The sequence below is a fragment of the Aricia agestis genome, chromosome Z (genome assembly GCF_905147365.1).
Source record: "Aricia agestis chromosome Z, ilAriAges1.1, whole genome shotgun sequence".
Taxonomy (NCBI): Eukaryota; Metazoa; Arthropoda; class Insecta; order Lepidoptera; family Lycaenidae; genus Aricia; species Aricia agestis.
Genome location: NC_056428.1, coordinates 21,474,903 through 21,491,807, shown reverse-complemented (window position 1 = coordinate 21,491,807; position 16,905 = coordinate 21,474,903). Strand labels below are relative to the sequence as shown.

The following is a 16,905-nucleotide window of genomic DNA, read 5'->3' as shown; positions in this document are numbered from 1 at the left end:
AACTTTTTAAAGGAAAACCATCACTTAAATTACTTTTAGCAACATCATTTATTCTAAATAAAACCCAATTTAATCTGTTGCGTTCATATAATAATTAAGAACACATAAAAATCATCAAGTGCTAACATAACATGGACTAAACTTTGGCACAGTGAATGGTAACTCAGTTTATAAACAATAATAATAAACAATCGGCAAAGAGCGAGTCGGAGTGAGTCGACGGAGCCTCGCTACGCGGGGCTCCTACTTCTGGGTGGTTCACATAAAATAACCACGATGGCTTTTGGAGGACATGTTTAGATAATCAATTGTTTTTTTTTGATCAGCATTAGTTTTTCTGGTATGCATTCAGTTTATGAGCGGATTTAAGGTAGTGTGCTGAAAAATTATTCTGATGTGCATTTAATAATATCCCATTATGTAATTGAAAGCTAGTATGAAAATATGTGGCGATTTTAAATTTTCTTGTAACTTATCTACTCCATAACCTAGCTTATAATATATCTGGCTACACATATAATCCATAGATTTTCTATTTCAAATAATTTTTCCGACCCTAAAGCTTCCATTTAAGCAAAAAAACGGGAAGTTTTTTCATGTTACTTACCTTATTCTTCCACCCACGTCTTTAATTATTATATGCATCCAATATGCATCATTGATCATCGCATTATGAGTCTGACTAGTGGTACTTCTCATTTTGCTAGTGGTACGTCTCTTACATCGAAAGGTACATAGGTAAATATTCTACCAATTTTAAAAATTCGTTATTGTGAGCTTTATAATTATTTGAGCTAAGTGTAATAGGTTATATGACAAGCAAAGTCGCAATTTTATCGTGGGATCTATAAAGCTATTTATACACTCAAACTTGAAAATGTTGAAATCGGTCCCACCCCCATACATTGAGATTCTTGACAAAGACCTCACGTTTTACTAAGCTGGTATTTACTCAAAAATAATGAATTTATATCAGATATAGTTATAACCATATCTATTTCTAGATATAAAAAAAGAAATAGTCGAGGATTTCATTGCCGACTGTGAATTCGGTATTTCCTTATAAAATTGTAAAATTGTTCCATAATTACTCAGAAATAAATAATTTTTTATTTATAGTTGTATATATATTATAATTTACAAATATTTTTCTATTCATGTTTTATAAGGTTGATAGTTAAAATCTAGGAAGCAGTAGACAAACTGGCATTTCGCCTGATGAAAAGCGATAAATACACGAAAAGTTGTAATTGCGTTTATGATAATCAAATTATTAAAACCGGTGCGCGCTGCAGCGATTTAAGTAGGAAGTCGGAACACTGTTGCATTTATACTATAATTTATAAGCATACTTACGCAAATAGTTTAATATTGTACAAAATTGAGAAAAAAATCTATAGCTACTATACGGTTTATTGCATTGTAAATGATTTAAAAATTCTTGTATAAAATGATTATGTGTATTTATGAGTAATCCTTAGTTACAGATAGGTATGCCAAGTAATTAATAGAAGTTTTCTATAATAATATAATAAATTGTACTAAGGGCCTGTTTCACCACTTCCTGATAAGTGCCGGATAGACTATCCACAACTTGACAAATAGAGTATGGAGAATCTGTTAAGTAAGTTGTGGATAGCCTATCTAGCACTTATCTGGAAGTGGTGAAACAGGCTCTTAGTATTGTAAGATTTACTAGATAATAGGTATGCTTTAACATTAAGTAAAATTCAATTTCCCATTTCGTAGCATGATAATCATTACATACATTTTAATAAGTCCGTACACAATATGCTAACGCGCGTTTTTGTGAAATGAATATAAACGCGAGTTATTAAAACGCACGTAAAATCGTCAGTAGATTTAAGTAATATATAATTAAATATTTCTGCGTGCGACTCTAATCACCCTATTATACCAAAAATTACCTTAAATATTACATGCATTAAGCAAGGGGTCCTATTGAAAAGCAGAAAAAACAAAAAGTTGTATTAACAAAATGTCTTTTATTTCATCTAAATGTTTGTGTTCATTAATAATAATTAAAACATTAATTGTCGATATTTAGCACCAGTTACATAATATTTAAGCACCCATTACAATAAGATTAAGTAAGCTAAGATTTGTGATATATTTTTATGTACAGAGTTAAAAATAATGTTACAAAGAAACAGTTAATTAGTTATATTGTTGATAACATTAAAGTAAAATATGTACTTAGTTTTTTTTTAATACTTTATTCTATACATTATACCAAATAAATGCCTATAAATGCAAAACTATTACAAAATACTAGACAACTTATTTCTATAGTTTAGAAACACGAGTATAATAATAATTTGTAACCAACTATTTGCACTTTCATTTCGATTTCGAAATATTTAAAGTGTATTTCATTTTTTTTATTATTATTCTTGGGCCAACTTGCACACATGACACACAAAGAAAGAACAACGTGGAAGGCCTACTTTTTAAAATTCATTTCTATAGGTAACTCCTTAAGTTAGGAAATATGAAAGGTAATATTATGCTAAGGTTAGAGTATTTCAGATCAATCAATCATCAATAAAACAAGAAGTTGATTGAAATAAAGACCTACGGTTTGAACACTAGACAGAAATTTGGGAACAGTGTGCAAGTGCCTTTGTAGTACTCGTAGAATTTTAATTGAAATAATAATTATTATATTAGCTAAATAATAATTGTAATAGACTACACAAAATAATATTTTTTAACATATTTGTAATACTCGTAGAATTTTAATTGAAATAATAATTATTATATTAGCTAAATAATAATTGTAATAGACTACACAAAATAATATTTTTTAACATGCAAAGCTTTAACGTAACAGATATTTAATTAAATATTGTTAGCTATAAGTATTAAGTAATATGGAGTAAATTTTCTTATGATATAACGTCCAATAAAAGCCATTTTGATTTTAATAATAAAATTTATCCTTTGATTAGACGAAACAACGTATAATTATTATCAAAATGGGTCCGGTCCACTTTAATCTTTCCACAAATTCTCAAGGTTTGTCAAATGCCACATTTTACCGCCTATAGTCAAGTAAACTTTGCTTAACAAATTATAAAATTAATGAAAAATAAACACTGGGTTAAAGGCAGATCCGAATGTTCCATTTAAGAAAAATGACCAACTTATGTAGCTAAAATATACAAAGAAAAGACATTTTTGTGAAAAAGATTTGAAGTGTTTCGGTAAAAGAAAGAAAAAATATCTACAAGTAAACAGATGATTCTGATTGAAACTTTAGGCAACCCACTTTATTATACATAGGAATTCAGATCTGGAATGCATTAATACTTAAAATATTAAAGTAATTAAGTAATTTTTCAAAGAATGAAGAATGTTAGAGGAGGACAATGAAATCAAAAGAGTAATTCCTTAAGTACTTCGTGAGTGACCAAATTTTGTAAATATTATAATTTGTTCGTTACAACTCTAAGGCCACGTTCATACATTTAACACAAAACATCTCTCAATTTTCAATGAACTAGACTATTGTCTAGTTTATATTATATTAACTATATTATATTAATATTTTAAACATAATTTTAATATAGTTCATCTATGTTTTTAGAGAGTCATCAGTACAAATTATTAAAACGAAAAAAAGCGCTTATTTTAATATTTTCTTACAAAATTAAGGCATTTGAAAATAGGTCATGAAAGCAACTACCATCGCCATGCTACGTCAAGACAGTAGCGAGTGCGTTACCGATTGCTTTGCCTTAAAATTTCATGCACAATTGTACTATCGACCCACTAACACAAATAAACGCAAAATCAAAATGGCGGACAGACCGACATGACATCCCTATCACAATTCATCCTTTATCTGTGTGTGTACTTTCTCACAAAAAGTGAACATTCCTTCAAGAGTTCTTTCTCCGTCGTAATCGGCTAGGAGTTTACCTGAAGCATACATTTTGAAGGTAGGTAGACCTTTAATTGACTCCCTGTCGGCTATTTTTTCACTCTCCGAGGCATCGACGGCTAAAGCCCTCACGGATTTGCCGGCTAATTTCGTGGCTAAGTCGTTAAAAGTCGGCTTAACCTTTGCACAGTGTCCGCACCCTAAAAAAGAACAAAGAAAAATAAAGTTTCAAAATTAAAAAAGGAACATAACAAATATTTTTAAAAGAAAAAATTAAATGTCGGGAATTGATCTAAAATATATTTATTGTCCTCGATGAATTTTCTCAAGAATTGAGCCGCAATTACTTTTCCTTGAATTTATTTTCCTTATAATGTGCTAGTTTTCCAGGATGAAAACTAGCACATGTATTGTCCCGAAAGTAAAACTTTCCCCTTACCAAATTTCATCTAAATCGGTTCAACGGTTTAAAGACTTTAAACATAGGTTTATAATATAAGTACGCGCTTTTCGAGAACCCCGGATTCTATTGAAGCGTACACACGCAAGCGCGCGTTGGAACGCGCGTTAGCAAAGCGCGCGCTTCAAAACGCCCAATGTGTACCGGGCCTTTGTTAATTTTATTGTGATAATGTGTACCGGGCCTAAGTGACTTCCTTTTAAAACATAACAGGATAAGAACCTAGGAAATATACAGAAACCCAAATATGTCTGAGGCTGGACATTTGACAAGTTAATGGAAAACTACTTGAGAGTGCCCACTCAGATAGCTGGAAATTGATTCTCGTAAACGGGGAGTAGGAGGTGGGAGAATTTCATTTACTTTGTACACCTTCAGTAGCAACTAGATGAGGCCCGCAACTCCGTTACGCCAAAACTCGTTTATCGCGCGGGAACCGTACGTTTTTCTGAGACAAAAAGTATCCTATGTCCTTGCCCGGGACTCAAAGTATATCCATGCCCGGGAAAATCGGTTCAACGGTTTGGTCGTGAAGAGGTAACAGACAGACGGACAGACAGACTTTCGCATTTATAATGTTAGTATGGATGTACTGTACTTAAATAGGCGTTAAACGTAAAAGTATTTTTTGTTGAGCACTAGTCGATGCCCGAAACTCCATTGCGCAGAAATTCGTTTAATTTCCAGTAGCGGCGTTAGGGAGGGCGACGCTAGGCGACCGCTCAGGGCGCCGGATAAAAAAGGACGTTGAAGGCAATAGAAAATGGCGCCAAATTTTTTCAACACTATCAACACCCTGGGCGGCGAAGAAATCTCGCCCAGGGCGCTGGTAGTGCTAAACCGACCCTGCATATTTCCGGAATAACATGTATCCTATGTTCCTTTCTGTCCCTCAGCTTTTACAGGCAGACACTTTCTAGACATGATTACTATCTACTGTATTTACCACTTTTGAAAATTATTATCAAAAGTGGTAAATACAGTAGAAAGTAATATTATATTTAGATACAATTGATACTATAATAGTTTCAATTGTATCTAAATATAATATAATATAACTCAAAGGTGACTGACTGACTGATAAACATTATAGTGACTGATAGACATCAACAAACAACCCAAACCACTGGACGGATCGGGCGGAAATTTGTCATGCAGGTAGATGTTATGACGTAGGCATCCGCTAAGAAAGGATTTTGATCAATTCTACCCCCAAGGGGATAAAATAGGGGATGAAAGTTTGCATGAAACTTTGTCAATTTTAAACCGATCGGGCTGAGAACTTGATACCTAATTAAAAATAACTTCTTAACGGGAGCGAAGCCGCGGGCAACAGATAGTGAGTATAAATAGGGATACTTACATGTAGCGTAGAACATGACGAACGTGGGTTTTGGAGACGCGATGATCTTGTCGAAGTCATCATCATCAGCCAACATCACGTGGTCGTTGAAGCCAGTCTCTTTGCGCTTCTTGTCGTGTGCGACAGTCGCTTTACCCATCAGTGAGTTGATGTAGGACACGAAATCAGCCTCCTGTTATAAAAAATAGCAAACTAAGCAAACAATTGAGGAACCAATAAAGGTGTGCCTGAATACCTGAGGCAATTTATTATAAAAGAAAAATTGAATGAATTTATCGCATATTTTGTGTCATGTGTGTGGGAGTGGGACTATACGAATTTTACATTCCTATTGTATATCAGAGAAGTTTCATATGATGATGACGGGACTATGTCACTTGGTCGGGTTACGTAATTTTGGTAATTATAGTTTGTGCGTTTTATGATGAAATGCGTGACACATTATAATTGACAATAGTAGGGAAGTTACCTAACAAAAATTAATCGATAATTTAGAAGTATCGAATCACTTCGTAAAGGAATTGCAATCGAAATTATCGATTTCGTACTGACATTTCAGTGGTTCAGTTAATATTTATAATTTTATATTAATAAGTTAGCATTTAGCAACTTTTCATTTTTATTCATTTATGGTTATACGAAATTTTTATTCGAGACATTTGTTTTTGTAGATGGAATATAATTTATTACATTTAGATTTATTTTGTTTTCTTGTAAAAATACCCGTAGCAAGGAACATGAAAACTGTCACCCATATCATCTTAAAACACACAAAGTATAGGGCCATACACTGATCTTCATTATCTATACTAGTACGCTGCACTTATGATACCTACCTGCTTTTTGTGCCTATTTGAAGCGGAATCAGCGCCCCCAATGCGGGGAAAGAGAACTAAATCTGACGTAACTTGCAAATGGCCGGTTAATCGCTATTGGTTGTAGAAACTAGTATTAGTTCCAAGTACTCCCACTACTGCTATCAGCGCCAATATGGCGACTGGAGGATAGTGGAGGTCAGTGGGGCCATAGCTCACCGGGATGCCACGGCGCGTGGCAAATGACGTTACCATGGGAACGTCTGGCGTGTCTACGTATCCGTCGCCAGCGTAGCCAAAGTCAACCGCTTCGCATGCGGCGACTTTTCCAGTTATTTGCACGTCTTTATATGCTCCTTGACTCAATCAGTTACTGATTTTAGTGTTATCCTCAGATAATTGAAAAATTTTCAAGTTATAAACACCGCTTTGAGGCGACGTAGAGATGCCAGATGTTGCCATGGTAACGTCACTGGCCACGTCGCCGTGGCATCCCGGTGAGGTATGGCCCTTAGTTGTGACTTGTAACATACCGCGACCAAATTACACAGGTCTGCCATCTGCCTATGAATCAACTTGACTGATAGTACTGATACATCTTAATATATATATTTCTTGTGTGCGTGTGTATGTGACTGAACTCCTCCTAAACGACTGGACCAATTTTGATGAAATTTTTTGTGTGTGTTCGTGGAGATTCGAGAATGGTTTAGATTTACAGTTTGGTCTACTGGAAAATGTTTTTTCAATTAATTTCTTATTTATAAGGAGAAATATTATAAAGGCGAAAGTTTGTTTGGATGTATGGATGTGTGGATGTATGGATGTTTGTTACTCTTTCACGCAAAAACTACTGAACGGATTTTAATGAAACTTTACAATAATATAGCTTATACATCAGAATCACACATAGGCTACAATTTTAACCGACTTTCAAAATGGGGGAGGTGTTAAGTTCGTTTTTTTATGGTCAACGATTACTCCGCCATTTGTTAACCGATTTTCAAAATTTTTCTTTTGGTATATAGGGTATCATCTCAATTTAGTATCATATTCACAAAAGTGGTGATCTGATGAAGGATCCATAAGTAATGAGGGAACTCCTCAATATTTATAGGGAAACATGTGGTAACTTCGGTTTCATGAGAAGTATTCTAAGCATATGCTACCAACAAGTAAGATTTTGCACCGAGGTATACCTGGTATACCGTGGTTCGGAGGGTGCTAAGAGAACTCCTGATTCTTTATAGATACAAGTTTGGGAGTTTTGGCGTTGTATTAAGAACGGAAAACATATGCTACTATGCAAATTACATTCATCATCATCATCACTACCATATTATACATATATTAACATACTCTTCAAGTTTATAATAATATTGGGACGATTATAAACCTGAAGAGTATGTTTGCTTGAACGCGCTAATCTCAGGAATGTAGTCCGATTTAAAAACTTATTTAAGTGTTAGATAGCTCATTTATCGAGTAAGGCTATAAGCTATATCTCTATCTTAGCGTAATAATTCACGCTAAGACTAATTCGACCGAAGAAACTCAGGAAAATGTGGGGAAAACGGGGGAAATATTACAAAGGGTTTATCTCACGAACTACTAGAGCAATTTTTATGGCAATATTTGGCACAGATATAGAGTAGACCACGTGAAGGGAGTAGGGGCATAAGCTATTTTTTATGGGAAAATGTACGGTTTCCGTAAAAATCCTAATTTACGCGGGCGACGCCGCGCGGGACATCTAGTAAGAATGTAAAATTCGTCAATAGTCCCACACACATGACACAAAATACGCGGTAAGGTATATAATTTGGTATATAATTTTTCAAACTATCCGCGTATTTTTTTTTCTTTCATAATAACTTTCCTCAGGTATTAAGTGATTGACTGATTGTGTTGTCTTATGTGAATATTAAGACTAACCTTCCGTTCGCTACTGTAAACCTGCACCACTTTGTAGTAACAGCTGAAGTATTTTATCATGGGGTATTCAATCACCCCAAATTTACATTTTATACCTGTGCTTATTAAGACTAACCTTCCGTCCTCCATTGTAATCCTGCACAACTTTGTCGTAGTAGCTGAAGTATTTGATGGTGGGGTATCCTTTCACCCCGTAGTTAGCGCACACGTCCTGATGCTGCGTGCAGTCAACCGCACCGAACGCCACCATAAGCTCGTCCGCGAAACTCTCGGCCGCTTTCACGAATTCCGGCTTTGTGGATTTGCAATGACCACACCCTGCGTAAAATAAAATAAAATGAAAATATTTTATTTCTGAATAAATTTGAATCAAATGTATTCAGAAAGTCGTTACTACTGGTGGTAAACAAAAGTAAAATATCGGCAAAGTGGACGGGTAGGACTCGCGCATGAAACGTTCCATACTATCTAAGAGCCAGTCCACACGGCGCGTTGCGTCAGCGTTGCGTCGACGCAGCGCTGCCGTTGCGTTGTTTTACATTCAAATAACCAAGGTGTCTACACACCGCGCTGCGTCGTGACAGCAGCGCGCAACGCACACATGACGGACAGGAGCCCCCGAGACGAAGCGGGAGGGGGTGTTGACTTTAAGACTGCGATGCGACGACGCAACGCGCCGTGTGGACTGGCTCTAACTTAGCGGGCCTCCAGACGAGCAATATTATTGCGTAATATTATTGACGTCTAGGGTTGACTTTTACATCGCGCGCCTTCAATCTAATTGTCAAATAAACTGTTCAATAAAATTAGAGCGTGATATTTCATATTGCACAATACAATTGATCTTCTAGGGGCCAGCTTAGATTTGATATCGGCCATATCAAATCTAAGCTGGCTAGCATGGGCAAAAAATCGCGGATATTTAATGCCAACGCGTTCGCCTATATGTAGTGCCGACATTAGATTTATTTTATTTTTTGTTTAGTATTTCTTGTTAAAGCGGCAACCGAAATATTATATGTACATAAATTGTTAAACTTCAACTGTCTAGCTAGGGCGGCTTTGGAAATACAGCCTGGTGACAGACAGACGGACTGACGACGTGATTTTAAAAAAGGTATCGTTCTTACTTAAAAGAGAACATTGCATAGATCATGAGTTTATGAATGCTCGGTAAAAATAGAAGGCGTAGTGTTCGATTTTTAAACTTTGGTAGGACGAGAACGGAGACACGCTAGATCAGTGGTCAAACAAATCGTTATTGGTAGATTCAGTTTAATCTAGCAATCTTAAAGTTTTGCTCGGACTATAAACAACGGATTACTGACAATAGATTTAAGCAGGGTTAGTGGACGATCAATTTTATTGTGCAATATCATTGAACAATATTATTGAACACTCTATTTGAAAGGCGTTCAATATCAACCCTAATATTGCACAATACGTGATATTGCACAATAACATTGATCCTCTCTAGGGTATTCCCGCTTAAGTAGCAATATCGTTGCATAAACTGTAACTACGTTTAGGACGTTTAAAACCATACACTCTGTGTTGTAGTTTAAAACTAATTTATGTTAACCCCGTACTCTCAAAAGGTATTAATGTCGCAGTCGACTGGTTAATAACCCTCCTGGCAGTCGGGTAAAAAAGCCATTCAATCAAACATAAACACGGCCGCAGTGGAAGACATTTCTGTCTCAAAATAGAGTTTTTGACAGATTACAATACAATTTTTTTACTGGTCATTAAACTGAAGTTAGGTACTTAATCATTGAATCTGAGTCAATGTACCATGTAACTACAGTGTGTAACAAAACTAAGTGATAATACTTAGTGATAATACTTTAGGGTGTCTATGGGTCCCATGTATAGAGTTCACGGTGAGTAGCAGCGCTGAAACAGTATTTTTTTTACATTTATATGGGCAAGCGCCCAGCGTCATGAATTTTCCCAAACGTTTAAATAAAGTTACACTTTCAGCGCTGCTACTTTCACAGCGAACTCTATACAGGATGTCCGTACACACCTTAAAATACCACTTAGTTTTGTTACACCCTGTATATTTTCACCAAGTAAAGCACGCTGTATACTCACATGGAGCGTAGAACATGACGATGGCATGTTTGATCTTCCTCAGGGTAGGTTTGAAGGTGGCGGAGTCGAGGTGTCGCACGGGGGACTCCTCCTCCGCCCAGGGCTTCTCCGGCGGCGGCGGGGGCGGAGGTTCCGACGGAGTCTGTGGGGAAGAATGAGCTATAGTCGAACCGTGAGACAAGCCACAAAAATAGAAAGCTAAGTGGGTCCCTAGATGATACATTTTATTGTGCAATATCACTAAACCCTAATATTGGACAATACGTGATTTTGCACAATAATATTGGTTGTCTAGGGGCCCGCTAAGACATGGTTTTAATAAAACCATAAATTGAACAGTCAAATAGTAAAAAATCTGATCGCACACGGACAGAAACTTTCGTAGTTTCAGTTGGTAGTCAAACTCGGGTCGATCAAACAATTTTCTCTGCCCTACCCACCACGTATCGATAGAAACAGGAGCCATATTTGAGATGTCAAATGTTTGAGTGTATATCTATTCTGTATTCTATTTCGATGGAAAATTATATAGCTTGTCGAAAGAGAGCAGACGCCGAACATAATTTTAAATGCCTTAAAAAGTATAAAAACTTTATTAAATCAAACTAAAATGTTTTGGAGTGGTACGTTATCAGTGGAAACACGAGGCGTAAGGCTGCCTTCACGTGGCGCTCTACCATGGCGGCCGTTCCCAATATTTGATCTATCTCTGGTTTTGCCCTACTATAGATAGGAATAGCTCACATTAGACATTAGAGACATATATTTTATGTCAATTGTGAGGTATTCCTATCTCTAGTAGGGCAAAACCAGAGATAGATCAAATATTGGGAACGGCCGTTAGCGTCTACACTTCTTTGACAGACTTATTTTTTTTAATATATTTTTCATCGGTCGAAAGTACCCAAATTTGAGGTTTTTCGAATCTTTAAAAATTCATATCTTTAAAAATATTAACTTTATCGTAAAAAGTCACAGGACCTTTTTTAATGGTATTTTAATAAAGAATATAAAAAAAATTGTTCGGTTGAAAAATAACAATTCCTTGCAATTGTTTAAACAATGTTTGTTTAAACAATATGGCACCGGGTTGCGTCCTGGCAACATGCATTTATATTATCAGGAGGGAAATTTGAAGAGGATCGCATAAAAAAATTGAGGTGGAATAGTTTTCGGTACTCATGCGCCGACTCGTCCTAGTCTAATTTGAAAATGAAAAATATTTTGTATCACGTAGGTGCTATGGCAACTTTATGCCGATAGGCGTGAGCGGCTATAGCCCGGCCGAATTTTATTTATGATTTGAATACAAAAAAAAACTTCCCAAGTCTATCGTACAACTAAGATAGAATCATTTTACTGTGGGAAAACAACCATTAAAATTTCACGCAGTACCTATTAGAGCAGGTATTTTTTAAAAACTTGATTCAACGCAGTATGTTTAGGTATTAATAATAATAATAATATAAGTTTTAAGGTGTTAGATATTTTTTAGTGTTAGATATGTTTCGGATCAGAAATTTCGGACAATGTGCGGCTGGGCTTAATCGGCATAGTCTCTTCTAACAATAAATATATCTGACTTAAATAAATATTAAATAAGTTATTATTTATGTAATTAATTATTATTATTTTGAATACTAAATATTTCCTGTTAATGCGGTGTTGCAATAATTAGTAAAATGAAAACTCGTATATCCAATACGTGACCTTATAATATTATGTTAGATATTTTTTAAATTTACAAAAGAATATTATGGTTATAACTGATTATTTTTGTGTGTGTTTTTGTGCCTACTTCACAATTTCTTGCCAGAAAATAATGAATCATAAAAGTGGGACCAATCGCCAGATGATAAAATGTTAAAAATTCATATCTGGTCATTGGGCCCACTGGGCCTAAACACCTTGGGACGAAGCACCAGAGTACTCATCTGATCGACGTCATCTGACACATAATGTCAGATGCCTGCCGGAACGCACTCTGCTCATATATTTTGTATCTGACGTCCGGTCCGGTTGAGTTGTCAGATGCCGTCTATCGGATGGCAGAAATTTTTAATTGCGTTCCGGCGGGCGTCTGACATTATGTGTCAGATGACTCAGATGACGCCGATCGGATGTCAGTTCAAATGTTTCTGACGGATCGCGCTCTTTCTTACATTTTGTACTGAGCCGAGTGAGCTCGAACTCGCCGGAAGGAAAATTCGGATAGTGTGCGATGTCACTGGTGTGGCGGTCCGGCCGACGTTCAAATGTTTCGTATCAGAAATTTCGGACAATTTGCGGCCGGGCTAAAGGGCGTATCGTTATTTTAAAGATGGAAGCTATAGTCAGGATGGCCGAGCGGTCTAAGGCGCTGCGTTCAGGTCGCAGTCCACTTCTGTGGGCGTGGGTTCGAATCCCACTTCTGACAGAACTTTTTAAGGCTCCCACTATATAATTTTTTTTTGGAAAACCGATTGGGTAACTTTGAATTGCGGTTTTACTTTGAACAATACAATAATGTATTGTTCAAAGAAAAACCGCAATTGAACGTTAACCAAAATGAGCGTATATTAAATGTAATATAATCGAACTTTATTTATGCGTCATATTTTACCCACGTCATATATTTTGCAGAACCAATTATAAGTAATTTAAAATTCGTATTTTTAAATCACCAATGATTTATGTTCAATGGCAAAGTAACAAAAACATGAGATTAAAATGTCTAACCTACTAACTATTCGTCTGCAAATTACAAAGTTTGAAAAAACTTATTACGAATATTTCTTCCGTACACTGCATCCTCAAAGCTTATTAGGTTTGAGGAAAAGTGCAAACCATCAAGTGCATTCGAATAAAAATAACATATATTTTTCCAGAGTATACTATGGAAAAATATATGTCATTGATGGCGCGGTATTATCGGTCGATAATATTGCTAGCGATATTGCGATATTATGCGCCGCGATTACTTGCACACAGCTGCGATTGTATCGTCCGATATTTCTTACGAGAGAGCACCGCCCCGCAACCAGTGTTGCCAACTCTTCAAAAAATTTCTTACTAAAGCATTTTTTAAAACCCACTAAATTTCAAAGAAAACTCCCCAAAAATAATATAAATATAATAATCATTTGGGGTACGTTCCACAAAATTATCAATGACGTCATTATTTTGCTTCTGCAACTCTCAAAATGACCCATCTTAAAAGATGGGTCAACATGGATTTTTTTTTAATTTGAATGGAAAATGGAAACGTGGGATTTGAACAATAATAATAAAACTTTATTTTCTCAAATTATTATAATTAAATAATATGATTATATAACAATAAAAATGATAATAATATTACTAAAAACGAAATAAATATAATATACCCACAATATATTATTTTCCCATTAAATTAAAAAATAAATCGTACATCTGGCAACACTGCGTTATTGCGATATACTTCCATTGCGGCGTTATTATCGCAGCAGTGTGTAACTACATGACCTTCCTAATACAAAATGTACTTACTGAAAACAGATATCGCAATATCATTAGAGTTATTATCGACCGATAATATCCGGCTTTATCCACGCCGTTTCTGAAGTATTTGAGTGTGGGGTATTCTTTCACCCCGAACCGCACCGCGATATCCTCATATTAAGCCGTTTGTTCGCTAATTTCATTTGCACATTGTGATGGACAAAATAAACGCTCCCTGTCGTATCTTACCTTAATAAAATTAACAATCTGCTCCTCCTGTCTGGCGTGTCCAGCGTCGTACTTATACTCGCCGTTACTGAAGTATTTCAGTGTGGGGTATCCTTTCACCCCAAACCGCGCCGCCAGATCTGGCTCCTTAGTAGCGTCGACTGCGGCGAGTATGCCGTTAATCTGGTGAAAAAATTAAATTAACAGAAGATAACAATGTGAGAATAAAAAGTAAATATATTATGTATGTCAGTTTTTAACTATTTTCATGCAAATAACTAGTAAAAAATAACGAGATCCGTACTGATATTATGCAAAAGTGTCTGATTTTCTGTTACATCTTCTCGCTTAAACCACTAAACTGATTTAAATGATGAAAGTTCGTATGATGGAACTTTAAGACCCAAGAAAGGATATTATAGGAAAATGTATATTTTAAGCGTGAAGAAGAATACCAGACGCTTTAGCCTACTATTAGTAAGGATTTGTTACTTTTAAATTAACTCACATTCTACAAGATATTTAACTGAAAATATGAAAAAAAAACTTACCTTCTCATTCTTAATTTTAGTGGCAGCCTTCTCAAACTCCGGCTTGATACGTTTGCAGTGGCCGCACCACGGTGCATAAAACACAACCAGAGCGTGTTCAGCTTTAGACAACACATTATCAAATGTGTCCACTGAAAAAAAAAAGTTTGTAGCGGGAACTGACAATATTGGAAATTAAACTAAATGAATGAAACTGAATGAATGAAAGGTTTCCAAGGATAAGGCTTAGCATACAGAGGTGGTGCAAGGCGTGGGCGCCACCCACTCCTCGAGGATTGTTTATAAGGATTTACGAGTTTCGATACCCACTCAAATTTTTGTTATAATATTTTTTTTATATATAAAAAAAGTTTTAGTAGGTATCAAAAAATTCTTTCTCTCAACAAAATCCGTCCTCGCGTCATCCATCAGGGGGCGTCGCAAACTATGTTGCCAGTCTTGTTTATTAGTACACACTACACAAGGCGTTTAGCACAGATTTGTAAGCGTAAATAACGAATTCGAAGGGAACCGAAAAAAGTAGCCCATGTCCTTCCCTGAGATCTACTCTATATGCCAAATAACTTAAAAATCGACCCGTTCGTTACATTCGTACGTTGAAACAAACTAACAAACTCTTCAGCTTTATACAGAAGATACAGACACAAATAAATCTTAATTATCTTGGTTACAGTGTATATGTTACGCTCAATGACCGAAAACGCTCAGTGAGCGGAAAAATAGCTCACAACGCGTTGTATCACGGTCACGTCAAATTTGAAAAGTTAAGAGGATACACCAAGGGCTAGACAAATCGAAAATAGGTATTTTAAAATGTATTGCTGTCTCACCAATCTCAAGTCTCCCGCCGCAGAGCGCGATAGAGTCAACACGACAAAAGTTCTAATAAAAGAACAGAAAATCATCGATTCGTTGTCCGCTGATTCCTTCTCCAAAACTTAACCGATTTAAGTACTTTTTTTCATTAAGAATTAAAGCAAGGATTGAGCTGTGTTCCTATGTTTTTGTTTTTTTTTTTTCTAGCCAGTATTGTTTTCTGGGTGGTTGAACACAGAAGAAAATCTGGCCATTTTTTTTTGGGTTTTTGAACGTTCATATCTTTTTTATTAACTAAATTATGGAAAAGTTCGATATTCAGGAAAAAAAATATAACTCTACCGGCATTATCTAGGGAGGAAACAGGGGACAACGTTTGTATGGAAAAACGGCGGTGTGGACTCCTCTTAATGCCGGTCGGAATAGGGTTAGGTTTCTTCATTACGGAATGCAAATTCAATAGCTTAAAATTAAAATCCCTAAAAGTGAATAATTATAAGTATTATTGACAAATTAATAACAATATATTGTTATGTTCAGTAATTTGTTACTTCATAAATAATACTGTTACCTACTGCCCGCAACTCCGTTGCGCCAGACAGGCAGACGGTAATAATATTAGTACAGATACCTAGTATGGAACTATGGATATTTTATAAATAATAATGATAAATACGATGCAGTGATTTAGTAAAAGAAAAAATATTATATTAATAGCAACGCGAATTTCGCGTCGTGGCTATTTAACTGTGACCACAACGCGTTGCTACTTGCGAGCTATTTTTCCGCTCATTGAGCGTTTTAAATCTTTGAGCGCAACAACACATATAAAATTCACCTGTCAAATGCACCACATCAGAGTCCGGTGACCAGCTCTCATCCTCCTTGGGTTTCGTCTCCGGCTGCTGCGTGGGGTCTCGCATGAACTTGACAATGGCGTCCCTTTTGTTTTCACCGTTATAGGGAAAGCGCATTTGGCCCTTCCTGTTGACAAAAACATACATTTTTGTAAAGAAAAATGTAAATGTCGCAGTCATCTGGTTCAATCTGCGATTCGATTAGCTTTGTCCACGCTGTGCCTTTTTCTGTTCGTCAAAGGCATGCCTTATAGCGCAGTCAACAGCGAACGTGAGGCATGCCCGCGACGCATGCCCTCTGACCGTAAACAAAACTTCAAAAATGACAATATTGGCGTTGCGTTCCTTGACGCATTCAATTATTGAATGCACCAATATGAAAGTTGATGACGAAAATTGAAGATGAAAGGGCACAGT

General features: G+C 35.9%; 1 protein-coding gene and 1 non-coding gene across 2 annotated transcripts in view; one reads left to right on the top strand and one right to left on the bottom strand.

The window, feature by feature from the left end:
* LOC121739096 (protein disulfide-isomerase A5) overlaps positions 1–16,905 on the bottom strand; it is a 37,552-nt gene that overhangs the window by 12,987 nt on the left and 7,660 nt on the right. The window contains exons 6-12 of the mRNA XM_042131419.1: positions 16,470–16,615; positions 14,816–14,946; positions 14,286–14,447; positions 10,578–10,719; positions 8,596–8,798; positions 5,731–5,902; positions 3,801–4,107 (exon numbers count right to left, since the gene is read on the bottom strand). Coding sequence (XP_041987353.1) covers positions 3,851–4,107; positions 5,731–5,902; positions 8,596–8,798; positions 10,578–10,719; positions 14,286–14,447; positions 14,816–14,946; positions 16,470–16,615 — 1,213 coding nt within the window. The 3' untranslated portion in view covers positions 3,801–3,850. The remainder of the gene's footprint in view (positions 1–3,800; positions 4,108–5,730; positions 5,903–8,595; positions 8,799–10,577; positions 10,720–14,285; positions 14,448–14,815; positions 14,947–16,469; positions 16,616–16,905) is intronic.
* Positions 12,910–12,993, top strand: Trnal-cag. Its single transcript has one exon. It is a non-coding gene; the product is annotated as a tRNA-Leu (tRNA).